The sequence below is a fragment of the Puntigrus tetrazona genome, chromosome 25 (assembly GCF_018831695.1).
Source record: "Puntigrus tetrazona isolate hp1 chromosome 25, ASM1883169v1, whole genome shotgun sequence".
NCBI lineage: Eukaryota > Metazoa > Chordata > Actinopteri > Cypriniformes > Cyprinidae > Puntigrus > Puntigrus tetrazona.
Window position 1 is genome coordinate 4,558,339 of NC_056723.1, and position 19,403 is coordinate 4,577,741.

Consider the following 19,403-nt stretch of genomic DNA (forward strand, 5'->3'; position numbering starts at 1 on the left):
GTTTAATATATCACAAAAGGACTTAAAACAGTGCACAATATCTCTTATATTTCCTATTTTATTTAATAACTTTTTCATGTTCAATGTGTTTTTTTAAACTCATTGTATTTGTACAAAATGTGTCCATTTCTGTAGGCCTGAGTTAAGGTTTGATATAGCTTGTAAATTACTGTAAACTGTACAAATCCAAGGTTTTGTCTTCAACTCTATACACTTTCCCACTTGACATTGAGGCAATGTACTGCAGTCTTTACACTGTACATACACAGCATAGGCTATGTCAAATGGGGCTCCCTAATGGGGTTTCTTCCTACCATTCCATCTTACCATTTTAAAAAGCGTTAAAAAAAACATTATTACAAAATATTTTGTACCAGTTGAAAAAACTATTTTTTATGTATTAATGTTTTTTGCGGGTTTCTGCGAACATTACAGGAACATTCCATCCTCCCGTTACGAAAACGTTACGAAAACGTTACGAAAACGTTACGAAAACGTTACGAAAACGTTAAAACGGACCATTCTTTAAACTTTTCAAATTAGCATTTTTTTCACTTATTAGGAAAGTTGCTTCTTGGTTTGTGTGAACGTTATTGAAACATTTCGTCCTGTCATGAAAACTTTATGAAAACATTTTTTTTTCATCATATGTTTTCTAAACTCTATTTCTAAAAAAAATATAAGGGCCCTCGCCGAAAGTGAAGCAAAGTGGATATCACCTGAAATCACCCAGTGTAAAGTGAACCGCTGAAGCGAAACCAGTGTGGGCCTAACTGATATCTCACTTTAACTTTACCGTCACATTTAATGCATTCAAACATTCCACAAACTAAAACATCTTAAACAACAAAATGCATTCTGTGTATAAAACAACTAATAAAATTTGTTCTGTGAGGTCTCTGCTTCAGGCTGAAGTCGCACTTTAGATTGTAGCTTATAGAAACAAAACATTACAACCCAAATTCTAGAATTGCTGGTATATTATACATTTTTCAAACATATTAGATAAGAAAAAAATATCTATTTTCTTTCACCACCCCGTTCCACAAAACTGAATTAACAGAAACTGGACAAATAATACATAAAAAACAAGAACCAAGAACCAAAAAAAGCAACTTTTGTACCTTTGGGCCCATGCAGGTTTTTGTGCAGACAGCCCTGCAATGCATCTAGGATGATTCGAACAACGCTGACCGGTTATTCTTTAGTCACTTAATCGAACGGGAATGGTTCATACCAAAAGAGATCTCATTGCTGAGACCCGCTGTTTCATAGAGGCCATAGATCCTCAAATCTGGCTCAGAGTTTAGTTCTAACCTGTACTACTTCTCAAAGCATTGAAATTATATCATAAAATTTGCCATTACCTTTAAATGCATAGTGAAGAAAGATCCGCAAAACTAACAAACACACTTGCGCTGCAAGATTAAGTACCACCGCATTTCAAATATACATGAATTAATATTGATTATTCATCATGATTTTTTTTTATTTGCAATATACCATGTTTGATGTTGTTTAATTAATGTATCCTACGAGTCCGAAATTACAGTCGTGTATCAGACATGAACAGGTTGTCCGTTGGGACGTACAATGTATTTTGTAATGGCCATTTGATCTAGGTTTGTTGATGATACCAGACATTTTGTGCAATTCTAAAGAAATAAGGAACACGTTTGGCATGAAACAGGATGTGAATTGTACATATGATAAAACGTTTAACTAGAAAAGCATTGCATAAATAGTTAACAGTGAACCAGCTGGTTGTTCCAGTCATCTTATATTGTATTTTACCAGACATTTTTGAATATTGACTTGGTCTGTCAAGTCTATCGAGTGACTTAAAAACAATAGAGTGATTTTGTAGTTTACCGAGATCAATGAGGCCTGGAATCTCACGAATAATCACATATATATTTCGATTTAGTAAATCAAGTTTACATTTTTTTATTTATATCACACCAGCGTTCGTAAATACCAATAATGCATGTATAAATGCAGTCTCTCCAGCGTCACCTAAACACCATTCTCGTTTTTTTTCATTCGTCAAATTTAATCGTCTAAATGGCATTTAGTCTGATAGCATTTAGACATTTCGTTATTTTATTCAATTCTGAAAAATGTCTTCCTTCCGGAACAGTTTTCACTGAAAAACTGACAAAATAACGTTGTGTCGTGTCCGTATAAATTGAAATAGACTTTTTGCTACCCAGAATCACCAGCAGCAGCAGCTGGTGCACAGGCAGGAAGATGTTGAATGGTATCATCAGAAACCTGTTCTGTCCCCGGTGGATTCTCACCCTTGCTTGGTGTGAAGTACAGGAGAAACACAGATGCTGTTTTGTCAGTGGCAAAAGTGTTTCTTACGATTAATCAAACACAGCTGGGACAATAAACACATATCTGATTAAAAGATAGAATCCCACTGTAATGCATAAAATGGGTTCCACCTTCTCATCACAAATGACATTCTTCCAAAGAAGAGGACGATTCGCTATAAAAGAGCTGGTGTTGACATATTGTTCACATTAGCTCTTGAGGATGCTCTCCATGGGGGCTGCGATGACGTCCCAGATGTGGAGGCTGACATGGGTCATCCTACTGATGGGGCTCCGGCTCACAGAAGCAGGTTAGATGTCTATAATCATTATTATATTATATTATTGCACTATACTTCACGCTAGTGCTATAAATATGTGTCTTTTTATTTTTAAAGTCGACTATGCAGAGGCCAGGACAGTGACGGGTAAATATTTCTTACAGGCACTCATTTGAAGGACAGCGGCTATTTATTTATTTTATTAAGTGTAAATAACGATAGAGGCTATTTGCACAAAGTATAAATATCAATTAGATGCTATCTGCACTATGTGAAAATAGCAGTATTTTCTTAGCAATAGATTCTATTTACACTAAGTGCACTATTTATACTACTTATTGCAAATAGTTGGCATTATCTGCATCTCACTATTGTAGTAAATTATAAAACAGCAAGCATACTTGTTATCTACCGCTTAACGAAGTTCCTGTTTTTGCCTTCTTCATTTAGCGTTCCCCGACATTACAAATCTGATCGTGACTACAGGTATACAGTCCTGTAAAGAAATGAGAATTACTGAAACCATTTAAATTCAATTTTCAATGAATATTTAGTTCCAGTCGTGCATGTATAAACTGTCTCTCTTGGTTTAGTTCAAGCGAATCCGGACCATCGGTCCACGATCTGCAGCACATGGGGAAATTTCCACTTCAAGACCTTTGATGGTCATTTCTTTCAAGCGCCGGACACATGCAACTATATTCTGGCCGGCTTGTGCAAGCCAGAGGACCATTCTGATTTTAACATTAAAATTCAAGGAAAGATTGTAAATAATTTAGTCACTTTCGGCAAGATCACCGTAGATTTTCAGGGGACAGTCATTGAACTCACCAACAACAATATTACTATGGACCAACAAGAGTGAGTTATTTCTTTTTTTATGAACTTGACACTACATATCATTTCTAAAAATGAGAAATCTGTTCCTGAAACTTGCTTTAACAGGTTGTATAATGCAACTCTCAAGAATGGAATTACAGTCATGATGACTACGTCAAGTGTTAAGATCTCTAACAATCATGGGGTGAATGTCTTTTGGGAGAAGGACCAATCATTATTGGTATGCCGTTCCTCTGTTCATTTATACAAGTACTGTTTTTGTCTTTTGTACTACTGCATATACTGTTACACTTCATCTCATCTTCAGACATTAACTTTAATCTTTACAAATGTTTAATCTTTGCGACTATGTCTCAAGTAACTCTCATTAGAGCATCAGTGTAGTATTAGTAGACTGTTGGGTTGTGATTAAGGTTAGTAAACTGACATGGAAAGTTGAAAAGTTAGTTCTAGTCAATAGAATTTCGGTTTAGGGACCATCAAAATAAGTGCAGATGTTTAGCGGACAGTCTACTAATACTCAAAATAAAATATTACTTATATTTGTCAGACAAATAGGGCCTGATCTAAAAAATCTTTTATTTTATAATATGATGTTCCCTAGATTGAACTTCCAGAAAAGTACCAAAATCAGACCTGTGGACTTTGTGGAAACTTCAATGGCGACAAGACTGATGATTCATTCGACAACGGTAAAGCTAATTTAGATCAAATCAAAAAACGATTTAGTAATTCTTATTTTAATATATGATATCCGAACATATGATTTATGTAGATTTGGCTAATTGGAAAGTGAATCCATTGGAATCCTGCGAGGTCGGCAAAATTCATTCTAATGATCTGTGCCAAAACCAGGTATTGTGAAACTAAATTAACGTTCTTATTATTTTAAAGGGGGTCATGAATTGTCTTTTATGATGTTTTATTTTATTTTTTTTTTATTTTGTACTGTTCTCTGAAGCCCACTTATAATCACAATTTAGAAATAATAAACGTCACAATTCACAATTTAAATACCCACTTCTATGATTGTCTAATTTCCTACGTCAAAGTGTGCCTCCTTTGTAAACGAATATGCGGTTAAATGAACGAAAGAACCAAGTTCTTATGTGATTTTTGTTGTTGTTTTTTTAAGACAAGCATTTGCCAGCTGTATCTCAGCAGTCCGGGGTTTAGTGACTGTTACAGTGTGATGGACATGAGTTCATTTGAAGAAGCCTGTGTAAACGACCTGTGTCAGTGCTATGGCAATCAAGACTGTCTCTGCAACACACTCACAGAGATTTCACGACAATGCGCTCATTCTGGAGGAAATCCAGGAACGTGGAGGACTGAACAGCTCTGTCGTGAGTATGATCACAGTCCCTTTCAAGAAAAGTCTGTTTACTCAGCTGGCATATTTGCAATCCATCAAAGGCAGCTCAAACTTATGGAAAGATTTGCGAATTGTATTTTCAATGGCATTTTCAACATGTGGATCCACATGCAATTGCACAATGTCTGCCACATTTCAAATTAAAAGTCCATTGGCAACCGTATTTCCCACGTCTTACGAGCTATGAGCCTGCAATATTAATTGTCATGCTTTTTCTTTTTCTCTGCCAAAACTCAAATGCAATCCCAATTCCTTTTGCATTTGAATTTGCGACGTTTACATCAGCGCTGTCAATCAAAGCAAGGGGCGGAGCAATACTAGGGGGCGTTTTTGTATTGGAAAGCGACGTTACTCCGTGTCGAATGCTTTAATCAATGAAGGTAAAAGATAGGTAAATACCTGCAGATTTGCACAGTTTATTTTTATTTCACACAGGCACAAACTGATTCTGTGAGTGACGTCACCTCTCAATACAAACACACCCCCTAGTATTGTCCCGCCCCTCATTTTGATTGACAGTGTTGACGTAGACAATTAAATTCAAATTCAAATTCAAATACAAAAGGAATTGCGATTTGAGTTTTTAATGCACGACGCAGAGAAATAAAATAAAGTAAATATGACAATTAATATTGCTATTTAAATATGTAAGACCAGTTTAATTTGGATTATGTCATAATTTATTGCGTCCATATATTGAAAATGCAATTAAAAATACAATTTGCAATTCCATTTGAAAACAGTCCAGAAAATTCTTCCATACAAACAAGATGAAGTCCTGAAATCTTAAAAGCTGCTTGCTGAACTCTCAATTCAATTATTTAAAATCAGCAGCAAAATTTTAAATGAACTGCCCCATGAACGATTTTTGCAATCTTTAAAAAGTCTTTAAAATAGATTTTTTCCTTTTTTTAAATACATTGACATTTTCTTTGAAAAAATATTTTAAAATCATTAAATTAATATATATTAATATTAATATAATATTAATATTAATATATATTTTATCATATATTTCAATCTACAATCTACATTTCACATAACATAAAAAAAATCTTTATTTAATGTCGAAAGCATCACATCAATCAAGCAACGAACATACTTAAAATTATATATAAAATGCATTGTAATACCCAATGCCCCTCTGCACTGTAAAAAAATTTTAGTCGTCGACTAAAAAAAAAAAAAAAGGAAAGAATCTGTTGTCTTGAAATTATTGAGTAAATGAAACTCATGCAAAATGATAAGTGTTAAGCGAACTTGACAATTCTTAGGTACATTAACTAAATAAACTAAATAAAGGAAAATATGTTGGTCACTTTTTATTTTAAATTGGAATAACTTAAATTCATTAAATTGTGATTAATTAAAAGTGTGAATCTGCTTAACCTAAAACTAACAAGTTAATCTGAGTTCTGTCTAATTGATTTTATCAAGGCAACAGGTTTCTATAATATTATCATCTCAGAAAATTACGTTAATTAGACTAGAAACACCAGAGACTACAAATGTTCAGCATCGTTCCAGACACCCATGTAAGGACATTAGTGGTTAAACAAAATAGAAAACAATAGAGAGTGATAATAATACGCTAATATATTCTGATACTTCATTTGTTCTGTGGAGCAGCAAAAACATGTCCTCTGAACCTGCTACACATGGAGTGTGGGAGTCCGTGCAAAAACACCTGCTCAGATCCAGATGCACGCGAACTGTGTAAAGAACACTGTGTGGACGGCTGTTTCTGCCCTTTTGGTGAGAAGTTTTTCTGCAAAAAGAGAAGTGTTTTCACTTCATGGATCTATTTTCAAATTAAGCTTCTCCTCGCAAAAATATGCTTATCATGCTTCAAGAGCTTAATATCAGAACTGTTTATTTTATTATGACACTCCATTTTGTCTACTTTTTGGAAAGATCTGGTTGAGGATGACATCGGTCAGAGCGGCTGTGTTCCTGTGGACGAGTGCCCTTGTGTGCACGACGGCATGGTATATCAATCAGGAGAGTCTTACGAGCAAGCTTGCAAAAAATGGTAATTTAAATATTTCAAATTCAATTTTAATACCACTTATATATATCCCCATGCTAACCATGCTATGTCAGTAATTGCACTGCAGGACGCTGGACTTGTACGTACCTGAAATGTCCCGGAATCTGCTCGGTTGTTGGAGGTTCTCACATCACAACCTATGATGGAAAGACCTTCACCTTCAGCGGCAACTGTGACTACATCTTCACTAAGGTCTGTCAGTACAGCAGAGGATCCCATTATACATTATAGAGGTTTCCATACCCCTGAATATAATATGAACTGTATCATTTTTTTAATTCTAGCACACTAATGACAGTGACATTGCGGTTGTGGGAAATCTGGCACAGTGTGATTGGGCCCGATCAGACACATGTCTAAATTCAGTTACCCTTGTCATCTCAGAGACCACTGTAAGCACTGGGTTTCATTTTTCTACCAAAATAACCATATTTTTTCATAAAGGCACCAGCAAGTGTGTCCTGCTTTAAGTGTAGTGCACAGTGGCATGTCCTAATTTTATATTAACTATTAAGTTTTCTTATTTCTTGTTTTAATTATAAAACAGATTAGTTTTTCCTCCAATGGTGTTGTGACACTGAACGGAAGCAGACCATATAAGCTGCCTGCCACCTCAGGTGGGTCATCAAAAACCGGGATTGCGCTATTATAAGCATATGAAACATTTAATTCAATTACCATATTTAAATGATTTTTTAAAAAACATGCAAGGCTTTTCCTTTTTTTCTGAAAATGTTGATATCCTGTAAGCATATTAGCAATAACAAAAAGACACAGATGAGTAGATGTTCTGTTTTGTATCCTAACCACCTTTTTAATTGTCCCAGGTCCTGTTAGCATCTTCCAGCCCTCTTCCTCTTTCATCATTGCTGATATGAAGAGTCTCCGTCTAGAGATCCAGTTGGCTCCAGTCATGCAGATGTATATTGTAGCCAGCACTGAAGAGAAAGGGAAGATGACTGGTGAGTTTTCAAAAATATATGCACTCATCATTGCTGGTGTCTTACCTTTGTGTCATGGTGTTAACACACACCTGAATGCAAACTGCTAAAACTTATGCTTTTATACAAGTGCTAATGCTTGCAAATGATCAGTTAATCAAAGGCGTTAGATTAACTGACTGCTATTTACACTCTTAAGTCTTATGTTATCACTAAGGGTGTCCTAATTTTGTCACACATGGCTTTTTCATTTTGGCTTTATTTTTGTTAAATAAATAATGAAATGGTGCAATATGTCATATGTTGTTATTCATCTGAGGTTTTATTTTGCTAAGAAGCAGATCATTTTGATTATGTCCCGATATGGAAAACCATGGATTTCAAAAGGGGGTCCTAACTTTTTCAAATGACTCTTTCAAATTCAATATCTTGCTTCTTTCAGGTCTATGTGGAAACTACAATGATGTCCAATTAGATGACTTCAAAACAGAGTTGGGCATTAAAGAGGACACACCAATACCCTTTGTCAACTATTGGAAAAACCTAAACAGTTGTCCAAATCTTGAAAACACATTTGACAACCCCTGTAGTATGCATTCGGACATAGGTACTCAGTTTCATAAATCTAAAGGCTATGTTGTAGTATGCAAAAATTCCCATCCTGGTGTTTCCATTTCTTTTTATTGGGGATACTAGAGCAAAATGACCTATTCATTTTTTGTTAAGGTAAAAATATGGGTATTTTTACAGAATTAAAATTGTTTTTATCTTTTTATTCAGAGAATGCAGCTAAAAACTGGTGTTCCCATCTAACGAACCCTATTGGGCTATTTTCTGCATGTCATTTAGAAATATCTCCTAACATTTACTACAAGGTGAGTCTTTTTGTACAAAATAATAGGGTAAATGAAATATAAAGTATAATCTTTCTTATAATATGGGTTTCATCCTCTGCAGTGGTGTGTCTATGACACCTGCAAATGTGCAGATATTAGGAAGTGTATGTGTGCAGCCGTGTCCAACTATGCCCACGCCTGTGCTGCCAGAGGAATCATTATCCAGGGCTGGATGGATTCTGAACCCTGTGGTGAGAACTTCTTCTACCTCCTTATCTGTATCAGTGATTCTGAGCTCCAGTCCTCGGAACTGCACATTTTGTATGTCTCTCTAATCTGACACACTCAGATCAGTTATCTGAATCAGGTGTGTTAAATAAGAGACACAAACAAAATGTACAGAGCAGTGGGCATCAAGGACTGGAGTTAATAACCACTGACATTTTATTCTCATCACTCCAGAATATTCACAATTGAACCACTGATGGCAAATGGAGTATTTTGACGATATGGTCCTTTACTGGATCCTTGACATTGTTTATTACATGGCAGTAAATAGGAAAGTCACAAGTCTCTCGGTTTCTATCTAAAATATGTTCCTGAAGACAAACAAATTTTTGTATGGGGTTTGGAACGACACGGGGCTATTGACAAAAATGTTGGAGTATTTCTTTAACGCGTGTTGTAATCGCTTTCTAAAAAGGAAATGCCAAAAGTCTGTCTGTCTGTCTGCACAGTGACTAAGTGTTCAGGCAACATGAAGTACTCCTATGGCATGTCCAGCTGTGACAGCACCTGCCGCTCTCTCAGTGAAGAAGATGACACCTGCAAAGGGTCCTTTACACCTGTAGATGGTTGTGCATGTCCTAAAGATACCTACCTCAATGATGAGAACATATGCGTGACTGCTGACCGGTGTCCTTGTTACAGTGGCAACCGGGTCATAAAGCCATCAGAAATAATCTACAAAAATGGTGTCAAATGGTAAAAAGCAGTGGTTCAGCGTACATCTTTGACACATTCATTATTGATAAAACATTACTGTGTCTGCCTTTTTTCTCTTACTTTCATTTTTAATTACAGCACCTGCAACCTTGGCAAATTGCACTGCTCCAGTGAAATAGGTAATACTTTTTCAAATTTCAAATTTAAACTGAGATGTCACTGAGACACAGCAACATAAATTTTCGCCTTCTCATCCATGAATCTGTGGTTTAGGTTGTGTGCATCCAATGATCTTCTTCAACTGCTCGGCTGAACAAGGAAATAAAGGGACAGAATGTCAGGGGACATGTGAGAAACAAGACCCCAGCAACTGTGTGAGTTACAATGGAAGAAAACAAAATGAAAATGATAATATGATTATTTTGTATTCTTATAGTTTACTGATAACCTGAATATAATCCTGGCCCTTCTTGGTTTCTTCTGTCTGTAGGTGAGTACATGGTGTGTATCAGGGTGTATGTGTCCAGATGGCCTTCTGGCTGATGGAAAAGGTGGGTGTGTGGAGAGGAAAAACTGCCCCTGTGTCCACAATGGACTCAGCTATTCACCTGGAGAGCAAGTTCAAGAGGACTGTAACACCTGGTGAGCCAATCAGCCAATCATCATATAGACCATTTTAACGGCTATTCCGGATATTTCCGGTTAGTGTTCAAACGGTTTCAAAACAATGGCAGTAGGATTGCGATAATTTATTTAATCCTGCTGTAAAATAAAATGTCCAAACGAAAACGAAATCCATGTTGCTTAGTGGTTGGGTGATCCCTTTTGCCGGAAACGAATCGGAAAAATAAAGGGTTTCGATTTCTAAGAAATACACCTAGATTGCAGCAGTGAAGCAAGAAGACAGAATAGCAACTAGCAACTCTTGGATATACAGTGCACAAATTGATTAAGGTAAGGAAATATTGTTTTTCATATTTAATTATTGGTATTTACGCTAACTCTTCAAGTACGATTGAGCATTTTGTTTTCGTCATTGTTTACACTTTTCTTGTTTAGTGAAAAAGGCCAACCTTGTATGTCCATTTTTTTGCCAAGTTTTATATGGGCTATAATTAAATATGAGTTCACATTAGTCGTTGAGCTATCTTTACCAGATGAATGCAGTGCGTAACACGTTATAGGAATATATACTGTAAACTTGAATGCTGTGTAACAGTTAACTGCAGTAGTTTGCAATAGGTAATGGAAACATCTTTTCAATCATTTATTAAGTTCGTTATTTTGATTGTAAATTCCACCATGTGCTGATGTATCAAACAATAATAGTATTATTTTTAAATATTGTGCATTTAATAATTTTTTTTTACTTTTGTTTTTAGGTAAGACATGTAATGTAAAACACCAGTGCTACAGGGAGACAGCTGGTTGTCCTGCAGACCATATGAACACCCAGATGTTTGAGAACTTGCAATGCAATGCATAATTAAAGCTGCTCATGACTAGCTTGCTTTTGATATTGATCAAATATTAATAAATTTGGTGGAAAAAGCTTAAAGCGTGAGGATGTCTTTTGTTTATATGCAGTACAGATCAAAAGTAACACAGTGCTATTTTTAATGTTTTTGAAATATTATGGTCATGAAGCCTCCATAATCTATAAAAATACAGACAAAAAGTAATATTGTGAAATTTCATTACACTTAATAATTTTCTGTTTTAATATTTTTTTTATTTCTTCTTTGATGCAAAGCTGTGTTTTCATTAGCATTTTCTCTAGTCTTAAATGTATATATGTGTGTGTGTGTGTGTGTGTGTGTGTGTGTGTATATATATATATATATATATATATATATATATATATATATATATATGGTTTATGCAAAGGCTCAGATAGAGCATGCAGATGCTTTCCAGCAAACTAACTCGACCAAACTAAGCACACATTTTAAAACAAATGAAATCAGTAATAATTACATGTAGTGATTAGATAACTAATACTCATATAGCATTGTAATATATATGCATGCTCTTTAAAGCTGCAGCAAACTGTTTTTTAAAAAGCCCTGAACAGAAACAGAAACATTTTAAAATTAATATTTGCATAGATACACAGACTGACCTAGCAATGCAAGTGAAATGTCAACTAATCAGCTCTCATCTTATCGTCAGACCATGATAATAGGCCTACGTAAGCGACACTGTTTGTCTTGCTTCAGTATAAGCAAACACAAGACTGATGTCAGCCTTTTGGCTAAGGAGTTAATTGCAAGTATCCAGACTGCGAAATGCATTTATCGCTATCTCTTTTGCACACGCATGCTGCATCAGAGCAGCTTTGAACCTTCCAGAAGACTACTTTTAATGCTCTTTTTAGGTTTGCCCTTCACAAATTTCAATCATTGTTTATTTACATTTTTGTTTCACCTAAGTAGTACTTACTTGTCAGATCTTTAACATTGACGAGAACAGTATGGTATGGTAATAAATTTATGTTTTATATTTCAGCACATGCACAGATGGGATGTGGAATTGTACACAAAAGGCATGCTATGGCACCTGTACTATCTATGGTGAAGGTCATTTCAGGACTTTTGATGGCAAAAGTTACTCCCTCTACAGAGAATGCAAACACACTATTGCTCGTGTATGTTCTTTCATGTCTGTGATATTTAGTGGTGGACAGTAACTTTATTTTGTTACTAAATCTCATTACGTTTGGAAAGTACTGTGTCTGTATGTTTTAGTTTGTATTTTACTGCATCCAAAGAATTATGTTATACTTTTTAACTACATTTAATTAAAGCACATTGTAATTTGTTATTTTGACCTGAAGAAGTTCATGCCCATTCTGACACAAACTGATCTTGTTTGCTCTTGCTCTTGAGTCGACTTAATGATTCAGATAAAACTAAAGTATAAGTGAGCAAAAGTAAGAGAAGAAAAAGTGTAGTCACCCATCTGTGGCGTTTTCTTCAATGCCTGACACGTTATCATTTGTGACCTCTCTAGGATAATTGCAATATGGACCAGACTCTCTCCTTCAGCCTTGTCACACAGAACAAACTCTGTGAGACCACCAACACCATCTGCAAGTCTATCAGTCTCTTATTTGGGGTGAGGTTATTTCATAGCTCAAACTAAGCATGAATATAGATTTAGAAAACGTATAAAAGTGTGTAACATGCACATCGCTGATATATATACATATTTGTAACACAGATTAATTTATACTGACATTTAAAACAATATGTGTTGACAATGTTTTATTTACATAAATGTAGTGTAGTTAACTAAAAAGTTCACTTTATGAATGTTTTGATACTCACTGTTCAAATCCTGCAGAGATATGAAATACTTTTATCGGAGGATGGAGTCAAAGTTCTTGAAGGCAATGGCACTGATTACCAATATCAGATCCATTCCGCTGGGATATATATTGTCACAGAGGTCAAAGGCCTTTTGAACTTAATCTGGGACAACAAAACCAGTTTGATGCTCCAAGTCGATCCCAAATTTAAGGTATGTATTCTTTAAAGGTAAACCCATTGAGGCACAAACACGCAGTCACTTTACCCTTTGTTCAGCTGCTCTCCTAAAATTCTACATGATCTTTGTGGCAGGGCAAGGTGTGTGGACTGTGTGGAGACTTCGATGGTAATGCAAACAATGACTTTAAGAAGCACAATGGGGAAGTGGTGACAGATTCAATCGATTTTGGAGATAGCTGGAGGGTGGATCCCAACTGCCCAGATGTGACAAACTCGATAGACTTTTGTAAAGTAAATCAACATCGGAGTGCCTGGGCTGAAAAGCGGTGCACCATCATAAGGAGCGATGTCTTTGAAGACTGCCATGCACTTGTAAGTAGCGATATACTATTTTCTGCAATAGTTACAATATTGTAGTAATTGTACTATGTTTTGAAGTTCACATATTCAGCTTGGCAGTGGCTCAAATGTTTTTTGGAAAACCTGTTTTAAACATAATGATTAGTTTTACAATACTTTGTTGACACTAGTAGCACAGAATTTACACTTAACTTTTAAGTTTTCTTTGGACTTTCTTTTTTTATGTAGAAAAACAATTCAAACATTGTTCAATAAATCATCTTTGTGTGGAAAATCCCTATAATATTTTATGTCAAATTAACACAACATGATATATCTACTAACAGTAACCACGGAAAGAAAATCAAGCAAAATGTGACTTCTTTTTGGATTCTTCTGTTCTGTTCCTTTGCCACTAGGTGGATTCTGGCCCATACTTTGATGCCTGTGTAAGGGACACCTGTGCATGTGACAGTGGGGGGGACTGTGATTGTTTCTGCACTGCAGTGGCAGCTTATGCTGCTGAATGCCGTAAAAAAGGAGCTTGCGTGGCATGGCGGACCCCGGGCATTTGCCGTAAGTTCTAATATTTCCTAAATGTCAGTGAATATTTTACTTTTGCCTTTAAACATACACAACACACTGTATGTAACTATGCATTTTACTCTTCTACAAATTTAAATGAACTTGTATTGTTGAATGTTTTCATTGTCCTGACTCAAGTGGTTGTTTTTGCAGCTTTATTCTGTGACTACTACAACCCTCCGGAAAAATGCAAGTGGCATTATAAATCCTGTGGACCACCATGCCTACAAACCTGCAAAAATCCATCAGGAGCTTGCTCTGATCAAATTCCTCTCCTTGAAGGTTAGGCATATTTTTGTTTTATGTTTTATAGACTTCCCAGCTTGTAGACAAAAATTTACTTGAAGGACACTATTTGGGTGTTTTACAATTTTCTGTACATATACTGTTTGCCTTAAAGTTCCCATGGCATGAAAATTTCACTTCATGAGGTTTTGTAACATTAATATAAGTTCCCCTAGCCTGCCTATAGTCCCCCAGTGGTTAGAAATGGTGATAAGTATAAACCGAGCACTGGGTATCCTGCTTGGCCTTTAAGAAGGCCGCCTCAGTCTTCCCTTTGTTTTGAATCTGTGACATAATTGTGACGTTGTTACATTTGATTGGCCTGGTGGTGCGTCACTCAGAAAAAACAGGCCAATCAGAAGAGATGCTCATGAATAGTAATTAAACAGGCCAGGAGAGAAAGGAGCTCTAAAAACATATTGAGATGGTTTTAGTTACTTATACAACAAATATATATTCTTAAGGACATCAACACCTAAAATAAAACTCCAAAAAGGTTTAAAACATGGGACCTTTCATTTTGCCTTTAACTCAAAGTTGACATTTGTTTCAAGAGAAAAAAGTTAGACCTGTCTTAAATTATTCATACATACAGGTGCATCTAAAAAACAGAATATTGTGGAAAAAGTTCATTACTTTTTGTACTTTAAGGAAAAATGCTGAGGGACAAGCTTCAAAGTTCAAAGGAAAGGAAATTAAGAATCATCCCTCTTGTTTTCTTTATTTTGCAAAAGCTTTATAGTTTTGAATTATGTTTAGCATCTGTCTGTACGTTCCTTCCCCTCGGTATAAATCACGTTTCCATCGTTGGGCCCTTAGAATCACCGTAACCTTCCCCTAATCTTCAGGCATTCGTAGGCTCTCTACTATTCTGGTCATATTGTTTTGGCTACAACTTAATTCTTAATTTTAATCTCGAAATATTTTGACTATATTCTCTTATTGCTATACAACTTTATTCCCTTTTTTTCCCTGATAGTATTATCTTAGATTTTTGTTTTTAACATGGCACTAAAATACTGTCATACATAATGATATGCCTTTATTCTCAAAATAGCTGATTAGGAACTTTGTTCACAACAGTATGGAAATAACTTTATTTTCGTAATTTAGATTTTAACAGCATATCACCATGGCCATGACATAATTATTAAGAGATTAGGCTGTAATGAATTAAATAAATATATAATATTAGATAATGTATATGGATGTTATTAGACATTTCCTGTTCCTAATTTCTTGCCATAACGTAATCGCCATGCCACAGTCAAACCCCTTCAAGATACCAAAAATCCTTTCCCAATTTAACTTCCTCAATGTTTTGAGATCAGTTTCACAGAGTCTCGAGGTAAATGTTGCGATAAAGTTATGCTTGAAAATGTACTAATTTGATAAAAATTCATTTTTCTCATTTTTATATGTTGTATTTTCTGATTAAACCTATTTGCATTCAAGCGGTGATAAAACATAAAAAATAGAATAAAATAGATTTCTTTTTTACGCAGAAGCTTGGTTCTTTATTTTAATATATAACATACTCATATATTCATAGCAGAAAATATTCCACGTAGGTGTAGATAGTCAAATGTAGGTGAACATCATCTAAAATGCTGGTGGTGGCTGGCAACTTAATTAATTTTGATGATTAGAGCTTACAGCTCATGAAAGTCAAAAACCCAGTATCTCAAAATACTAGAATATTTTTATTTGAGTTTCATTAAATGACCATCCCTAGAGTATAAATTCTGGGTATCTCTTGATCATTGTAAGACTAATGACTTGGCAGTGGTAATTAATACACTCCACAAAGAGAGTAAGTCACCGAAGGTCATTACTGAAAGAGCTGGCTGTTTACAGAGTATTGTAAAATAGCTTAATGTGTAAAGCATATTAAATGCAAAGTTGACTGGAAGGAAGATATTTACCAGACATTTGGTAAAGCTTCACATTGAGCAGACTGAAGCTGAAGCTGGATTACTGTGTATATTCATGAAATGAATTTAGAATATGTGAAAGCTCCCCTTTTTCAAAAAAAGTTTAAAAAATCTATATTCTAAATCAAAATCTATAAAGATATTAAAAATCTTTGAGATGCACCATACATATATAACAAGAAAAGATGTTGTATTTGTCATAACATCTCGTTTTTTCAAGGAGAAATGTTATTTTAAAAAGAAAACTTCTCATTAATATTTCTGTGTCTATCTCTGTTATTCTTTAATTATTTGCTTAGGATGTTTTCCTCAGTGTCCTCCAGAAACTCCATATCTATTGGATGAAACCATGACTTGTGTTCAAAAATGTAACTGTACCTATGACAATAAACAATTTTCTGCTGGATCAACGGTGTATGAGGATGGACCATGTTTCAAAGCGGTATGTGCTGAAAATGGGAAAATAGTGGGTAGTCAGTGGTGTAATATCACCACAACAGCAGGAACATCTAGCACTAGCTCCACAACTACTACACGGTCAACCACAACTCCTCCAATACCTACTACCACTACCACTACTACTGTAACACCACCATCCACAACAACAGGATCATCTCCCTCTAGCTCTACAACTACTTCAGTGTCAACCACAACTCCTAGAATACATACTACAACTTCTACAATACCTACTACCACTACTTCTGTGACACCGCCATCCACAACAACAGGACCATCTACCACTAGCTCCACAACTACTACAGGGTTAACCACAACTCCTCCAATACCTACTACCACTACTACTATAACACCACCATCCACACCAACAGGATCATCTCCCTCTAGCTCTACCACTACTTCAGTGTCAACCACAACTCCTAGAATACCTACTACAACATCTACAATACCTACTACCACTACTTCTGTAACACCGCCATCCACAACAACAGGAACATCTACCACTAGCTCCACAACTACTACAGGGTCAACCACAACTCCTCCAATACCTACTACCACTACTACTATAACACCACCATCCACACCAACAGGATCATCTCCCTCTAGCTCTACCACTACTTCAGTGTCAACCACAACTCCTAGAATACCTACTACAACATCTACAATACCTACTACCACTACTTCTGTAACACCGCCATCTACAACAACAGGATCATCTACCACTAGCTCTACAACTACTTCAGTGTCAACCACAACTCCTAGAATACCTACCACAACTCCTCCAATACCTACTACCACTACTTCTGTAACACCGCCATCCACAACAACAGGAACATCTACCACTAGCTCCACAACTACTACAGGGTCAACCACAACTCCTCCAATACCTACTACCACTACTACTATAACACCACCATCCACACCAACAGGATCATCTCCCTCTAGCTCTACCACTACTTCAGTGTCAACCACAACTCCTAGAATACCTACTACAACATCTACAATACCTACTACCACTAATTCTGTAACACCGCCATCTACAACAACAGGATCATCTACCACTAGCTCTACAACTACTTCAGTGTCAACCACAACTCCTAGAATACCTACCACAACTCCTCCAATACCTACTACCACTACTTCTGTAACACCGCCATCCACAACAACAGGAACATCTACCACTAGCTCCACAACTACTACAGGGTCAACCACAACTCCTCCAATACCTACTACCACTACTACTATAACACCACCATCCACACCAACAGGATCATCTCCCTCTAGCTCTACCACTACTTCGGTGTCAACCACAACTCCTAGAATACCTACTACAACATCTACAATACCTACTACCACTACTTCTGTAACACCGCCATCTACAACAACAGGATCATCTACCACTAGCTCTACAACTACTTCAGTGTCAACCACAACTCCTAGAATACCTACTACAACTTCTACAATACCTACTACCACTACTTCTGTAACACCGCCATCCACAACAACAGGAACATCTACCACTAGCTCCACAACTACTACAGGGTCAACCACAACTCCTCCAATACCTACTACCACTACTACTATAACACCACCATCCACACCAACAGGATCATCTCCCTCTAGCTCTACCACTACTTCAGTGTCAACCACAACTCCTAGAATACCTACTACAACATCTACAATACCTACTACCACTAATTCTGTAACACCGCCATCTACAACAACAGGATCATCTACCACTAGCTCTACAACTACTTCAGTGTCAACCACAACTCCTAGAATACCCTACCACAACCTCCAATACCTACTACCACTACTTCTGTAACACCGCCATCCACAACAACAGGAACATCTACCACTAGCTCCACAACTACTACAGGGTCAACCACAACTCCTCCAATACCTACTACCACTACTACTATAACACCACCATCCACACCAACAGGATCATCTCCCTCTAGCTCTACCACTACTTCGGTGTCAACCACAACTCCTAGAATACCTACTACAACATCTACAATACCTACTACCACTACTTCTGTAACACCGCCATCTACAACAACAGGATCATCTACCACTAGCTCTACAACTACTTCAGTGTCAACCACAACCACGCCTATCGAACATCAGAAAGTAATCACAACAACATTCTCCACCTCTACTACTAGTACATGTTTTTGCACATATGAAAATGTAAAATTCCCAGCTGGTGAGTACTGCTTTCATGACATGTTTAGTTCATGTACAGTTCCTTAGTAGATTGAGTAGTAATCGAATTGAAATTGACATGATTTTTAAACAGTTTTGAATTTTTATTGTTATTATAGGGTCAACCATCAACAGTCTACAGGATGAGTGCTATAAGGCTTACTGCAACTCCACTTGCTTTATTGTAAAAGAGATTCAATTTGACAATGATACGGTAATATGAGAAGCTCAAAACTGATTTAAGATACAAATAGTACATGAGCATTTATATGTATTATTTCAGAATACAACCTGTATAAATAACTTAAAAATAAGTTAAAATAATGGTGTTTCTGTTTTATTGTACTTTTTTTCAGGTAAGAAATTTGGAAATTACTTATATTTACTTATTTTATTTTATTGAGCTCTTTTATTTATAACAGATCGATGCATGCGCTATTAAAACTTGCGAACATGGAAAAGTCATCTCAAAACCTGTACAGTGTGACCCCATAACTGCAAAACCTAAATGCGTTAATG

At 36.1% G+C, this 19,403-nt stretch overlaps 1 protein-coding gene across 1 annotated transcript; it reads left to right on the forward strand.

The window, feature by feature from the left end:
- The first annotated feature begins 1,226 nt into the window (after positions 1–1,226).
- Positions 1,227–19,107, forward strand: LOC122331251 (mucin-2). Its single transcript, XM_043228798.1, has 32 exons — positions 1,227–1,304; positions 2,214–2,309; positions 2,533–2,629; positions 2,717–2,746; positions 3,050–3,085; positions 3,193–3,460; positions 3,545–3,659; positions 4,044–4,131; positions 4,215–4,294; positions 4,575–4,785; positions 6,444–6,569; positions 6,729–6,846; positions 6,918–7,056; positions 7,149–7,256; positions 7,412–7,481; positions 7,692–7,826; positions 8,248–8,412; positions 8,586–8,680; positions 8,763–8,892; positions 9,379–9,625; positions 9,725–9,765; positions 9,860–9,960; positions 10,077–10,228; positions 12,095–12,233; positions 12,599–12,703; positions 12,932–13,108; positions 13,210–13,449; positions 13,836–13,992; positions 14,155–14,283; positions 16,520–18,378; positions 18,456–18,885; positions 19,004–19,107. The coding sequence occupies exons 1-32, from the start codon at positions 1,227–1,229 to the stop codon at positions 19,105–19,107; spliced, it is 6,066 nt and encodes a 2,021-aa protein (XP_043084733.1).
- The last annotated feature ends 296 nt before the right edge of the window (positions 19,108–19,403 follow it).